The sequence below is a fragment of the Arachis duranensis genome, chromosome 4 (assembly GCF_000817695.3).
Source record: "Arachis duranensis cultivar V14167 chromosome 4, aradu.V14167.gnm2.J7QH, whole genome shotgun sequence".
NCBI lineage: Eukaryota > Viridiplantae > Streptophyta > Magnoliopsida > Fabales > Fabaceae > Arachis > Arachis duranensis.
In genome coordinates, this window is record NC_029775.3 from 109,673,284 (window position 1) to 109,678,840 (window position 5,557).

Genomic DNA, 5,557 nt, shown 5'->3' on the forward strand with positions numbered 1-5,557 from the left:
TGACCTGCCTCCACATAAATTTCCTGCAATTGGACGAGGATATGCTGGCCAGTGGTTCAGCCTCTATCCATTTTGTGTAGTAGTCAATAGCGACTATGAGATACTTGACTTGCCCGGGGCCGACGGGGAAAGGTCCCAAGAGGTCGACTCCCCATTGTGAGAATGGCCGGGAGGACGTTAGTAAGCTGAGCTCAGAGGTTGGTGCCCGGTGGAAGTTGGCGTTTTCTTGGCACTTGACACACTTCCTAACAAATTCCTTGGAGTCAGCCATCATCGTTGGCCAATAGTATCCAGCTCGGATTAATTTTCTTGCTAGGGCTTTGCCTCCTATATGGTGACCGCAGCACCCCTCATGGATTTCCCTGAGGACGTAATCCGTCTGGTCGGGGTGCAGACACTTCAGCAGAGGATGGTTAAAACATTTCCTGAACAACTGACCCTGGATGATGGCATATCTGACTGCTTCCCTTCTCAGCTTCTTGGCATCCTTTTCGTTGCCAGGAAGTTTGCCGTTTTCTAGGAAGTCGGTGATGGGGTCCATCCACGAGGGGTTTATTTTCGAGAGGTGTAGGGTGATTGCCGGTTCCTTCATCATTCCTTGGATTAAAGATCGGTTGCCTTCTCCCGGTTTGGTGCTAGCTAATTTCGACAAGAGGTCCGCTCGTGTATTCCTCTCTCTCGGAACATGGTGGATCGTGACTTCTTCAAACTTTCGGCTCAAATCCTTGACTTTTTCCAAGTATTTTTGTAACAGCGAGTCCCTGGCTTGGTAGCTCCCGTTCACTTGGGAGGTGACGACTTGTGAATCGCTGCATATCTCCAACCTTGTTGCCCCAACTTCTGCTGCTAGGGTTAGGCCTCCTATAAGGGCTTCATATTCCGCTTGGTTGTTTGAAACGGGGAATTCGAACTTAATCGACTGTTCGTACACGACCCCGACCGGGCTCTCTAGGATGATCCCGGCGCCCCCGGACGTTTGGTTAGAGGCCCCGTCCACATGGAGCCTCCACCGTGTGCCCGTTTCTTCGGTTGGTTCTCCCGTCACCTCTACTAGGAAGTCCGCCATCGCTTGCGCCTTGATTGCTTGTCGAGGCTCGTACCGTATGTCGTATTGGGAGAGTTCAATGGACCACGTCATCATCCTTCCGGCCAGATCCGGTTTCTGGATTACTTGCCGGATTCCTTGGTCCGTCCTTACGACAATCTGGTGACTTTGGAAGTACTGTTTTAGTCTCCTCGAAGTGGTCAAGAGTGCCAGAGCTAGCTTTTCTAGCTTGCCGTACCTTAGTTCTGCCCCTTGTAGCGCTCTGCTCATGAAATAGATTGGCTGTTGAGCTCTTCCTTCCTCTCGTACAAGAACCCCGGCCAGGGCTTCTCCTGTTATGGCGAGGTACAAGTATAGTGGCTCACCGTTCTTTGGCTTTCCGAGAATAAGGGGTGCGGCTAGAACTTCTTTGAAGTGTTTAAAGGCTTCTTCACATGCGGGCGTCCATTCGAACGCTATTCCTTTCTTCATGAGGTTAAAGAAGGGCAGGGCCTTTGCTGCCGATGCTCCGAGAAACCTGGATAACGAGGTCAGCCGTCCCGCCAACCTCTGGACGTCCTTGATGCAACCTGGGCTCTTCATCTGGAGTATCGCTTGGCATTTCTCCGGGTTGGCTTCCACCCCCCTCTGGGTTATCATGAATCCAAGGAATTTTCCAGCTTCCATGGCGAAGGCACACTTAATGGGATTGAGCCTCATGCCGTATCGTCGGAGAGACCCGAATACACTTCTCAAGTCATTCAGAAGGTCCCCGGGTTCCGCAGTTTTTGCGAGTATGTCATCTACATAAACTTCCACTGTTTTGCCTATGAGGTCGCCGAATATTTTGCTCATCAGCCTTTGGTATGTTGCTCCTGCATTTTTTAGGCCGAATGGCATTACCCTGTAGCAGAAGGTTCCTCCCGGCGTTATAAACGCTGTTTTAGCTTCGTCAGGCCGGTGCATCGGTATTTGGTTGTAGCCAGAGTAGGCATCCATGAAGCTCAGATACCGATAGCCCGCTGCCGCGTCGACGAGCGCATCTATGTTTGGAAGGGGGAAGCAGTCTTTAGGGCATGCCTTGTTGAGGTCGGAGTAGTCCACGCACATTCTCCATTTACCGTTGTGCTTCTTAACTAGCACTACATTCGAGAGCCAGGTCGAATAGTCTAGTTCTCGTATGAAGCCGGCCTCAAGAAGGCTGGCCGTCTGCCTGGCTACCTCATTCGCCCTTTCACACGACATCTTTCTCCTCCTCTGAGCTACCAGATGGGCTTCTGCTTTGACGGCTAGGTGATGTGACATGACTCCGGGGTCTATGCCCGGCATGTCGGCCGGTGTCCAGGCGAACAAGTCGGCATTGGCCTTGATCATTTCTACCAAGGGTTCCTTCAGTTCTTGTGGAAGATTTCTATTGACAAGGTGAACTTGTCTTTCGTGTCACCAATCCTGCACTTCTCCAAATCCCCCTCCAGTTCTGGTCTGGGTTTGTCGTCCACCCTGGCATCCAAGTGGGCCAGGAACACTCCTGATGCTTCTTTGGATTTCTTCCTTAAGGAGAGGTTGGCGTTGTCGCAAGCGACCGCCGTCTCTAGGTCTCCCCTTATGGACCCTACAGATCCGTCGTCGGCGACAAACTTCATGATTAGTAGCTTTATGTTGATTATTGCCTCAATATCGTTAATCGTCTTTCTCCCCAAGATGATGTTGTAGGCCGTTGAATCTCGGAGAACCACGAATTCCGCCATTGCCGATCATCGGCCGTGGGCCTGTCCCACAGAGATCGGCAGGGATATTATTCCATCTGGCTTGATGAAGTGGTCGCCCAATCCGATGACCCCGTGTTGGTGAGTTGATAGGTCGGCATCCTTCAATCCCAGGGCGTCGAACATGTTGCGGAACATGATGTTGGAGTCTGCCCCCGTGTCAACGAGGATCCGCTTTACGAGCCCTGTTCCTACCCTGGCCGTAATGACCATTGGTGGGTTTTCAGGGGCTTCGTCGAACCACTGATCTTCCGGGCCGAATGAGATAGACGGGGGCTTTTTGGAGTTTCGCATTGGCGCGACGGAGACCGCCATGATCTTGGCGTCTTTCTTGTGTGCCAACCTTGACCTTGGCGCCGCGTTCTTGGCAGTCACTACGTTTATCACGGTGAGCCCGTGGTCTTTTTCTTCTGGCTCTTGTCGTCGCTTTGTCGACCGGGCCTTCCCCTCTTCGTCCTGATCTTGAAGCCGCCTTCTCGGCTCCCTTATAAGATGGGAGAATTCTGAAAGTTTACCGTCCCTGATGGCTTGTTCTAATGCATCCCTCAGGTCAAAACAGTCCTGTGTTTGGTGGCCATAGCCCTTGTGGTAGTCACAGTAGAGGCTCTTGTTTCCCCCCGTACGGTCCTTGAGTGGTCGAGGCTTCGACAAGATCCCTCTCTCGGCTATTTGTTGGTAAACTTCCACGATGGGGAGGGAGAGCGGGGTGTAGTTTGTGAACTTCCCGATTCGGGGAAATGGTCTGGGTGCTTTGCCCGGCCCTCCTTCTTTGGCCTGTTCTTTCTGCCTCTCCCCACTGCCCTGCTGCCTCGGTTGGTTGTAGCCGTAGTGCCGTTTGTTGGCGGCTACGACCTGACTGACTTCCTCGTCATTTATATATTCCTTAGCCACCGTTTGGATTTCGTGCATCGTCCAGACCGGTTTCGTGGTTAGGTGTTTTCGGAAGTCTTCGTTGAGGAGGCCGTTAGTCAGACAGAGGCTGGCCACGGAGTCAGTTAGGCCGTCAATTTCCAGGCATTCGTCGTTAAATCGGTCCAGGTATTTTTTGGTCAGCTCTCCTTGTCTCTGGGTTATCCCCAGAAGGTTGATTGGGTGCTTTGCCTTCGCTATTCGTGTTGTGAATTGGGCTAGGAAAGCACGGCTGATGTCCGAAAACCTATGGATGGACTCCTGTGGGAGGCCGTTAAACCATCTGATCGCGGGTCCTGCCAGAGTTACTGGGAAGGCTCGGCATCTCACCTCGTCCCCTACTCCCTCCAGATTCATCCTGGCTTCGAAGGCCGTTAGATGTTCCAGGGGGTCTTGAGTTCCATCGTACCTCATGTCCGTTGGTTTGTCGAAGTGCTTCGGCAACCGGACTTCGAGGATAGATCGGTGGAACGGGGTGGCGCCCATTATCACGGGTTGCCGTGTCCTCTCGGACCTCTCTTCCCCATCTTCGCGACCTCGTCCCGAGCGGCGCGTTTCCTTGCCCCGGGAGTAGATGATTGTGTCATTTCGTCTTCTCGGAATAGGTGATTCTTCACGAGTACTCTCCAATTCCGTTCGGGATGCTGAGGCGCGTCGTAGGCGGCTTCGATGAGAATCCCTCTCTTGGCTTTCAGGGGATGGGGAGTAGCTGGGATCGGTGGTCCGGCGGTCGTGCTCTTGGTCGGCCAGTTGCCGTTCCAGGTTCTGGACCCTGTGGCGTAGCTCCTGCATTATTATGGCGCTGTCGGCGCCTGTTCCCCCAAAAGGTCGAGTCCTTGTGCGTGGTTCGGTGCGTTGTCGGGGGGACCCTCGCCGTCCCCTTAGTGAGGCGACGGAGGCTGCCCCTTCTGCTCCGGCTCCTCGGCCTTGGTCTCCGGGACCCGGCACGACGTCCATTTGAGCGTGTCCCCACAGACGGCGCCAATGTTCGGTTGTCGGTTACCGGACAGTTCGAGTAGGTGTTTGAGGTGATGAGAACACTTCAATCGTGACCGTGCTGGGTTTGGATCTGCCGGGTAGTCGAGCTCTCGTTGTGGGAGGAGAGGGGGGTGCCACCTGCAAAGACACTCCGACGCTCTAGTCAGCTAGTGTGCAGGCGGGGAAATGGTTAGGTGGAAAAGTGTGACATACCTCGAGGGAAGGGCGAATCCTTCCCTATTTATACCGTGTCAGAGGTGGGCCCTAGGGGGACAGGCCCATTTTCCCCGAAGCTTCCTTGACTGTGTTGGTGGGATGATGAGGACGCGTGTCCTGGCACCGTGGCGAGCGCTGAGGGCTCGATTGCTCGGGTCGGGTTCTCGACGGGTCGGGCCGACCCGTTCGTGGTCTGGGCCGGACCGTAACATATCTCGTTTATAGTGTAAAAGATAATTATGAATGTATCTCATTTACAATATAAAGAAGCTATTTGAAATTTGAAAAAAATACACATATTTCGTTTATTCATAGTTATATTGTTTACAGTGTAAACGAAATAAGACTAGATGACATATTTCCATAATAATTTTTAAAATTATTTATTTCAAAAAATAAAATATTTTTAAATAAAAATCCCATTTTAAATAGTATATTTACAATATTTTAACACCTATTGAAAGTTTTAAAATTATCTCTTAAATTTAATTTATTTTATTTTAGTTATACGGGTGAAGGTTAATACTGTTAAAGTGTTACCCTAATATTACCACATTAGGTGACACGTACGTTCAGAGACTTGAAACATATTTAAAACGTTTGAATAAATTGAAACCAATTAAACTCCAAGAGTAAATTTACAACCAAATATATAAATGCAAAC

The 5,557-nt window shown here is 51.3% G+C and overlaps 1 protein-coding gene across 1 annotated transcript; it reads right to left on the bottom strand.

Annotated features, from left to right (window-relative positions):
- Positions 1-2,778: 2,778 nt before the first annotated feature.
- LOC107485795 (uncharacterized) lies at positions 2,779-4,656 on the bottom strand. Its single transcript, XM_016106332.1, has one exon. It carries the CDS (start codon positions 4,654-4,656, stop codon positions 2,779-2,781), a length of 1,878 nt encoding a protein of 625 aa, XP_015961818.1.
- Between the last annotated feature and the right edge of the window lie 901 nt (positions 4,657-5,557).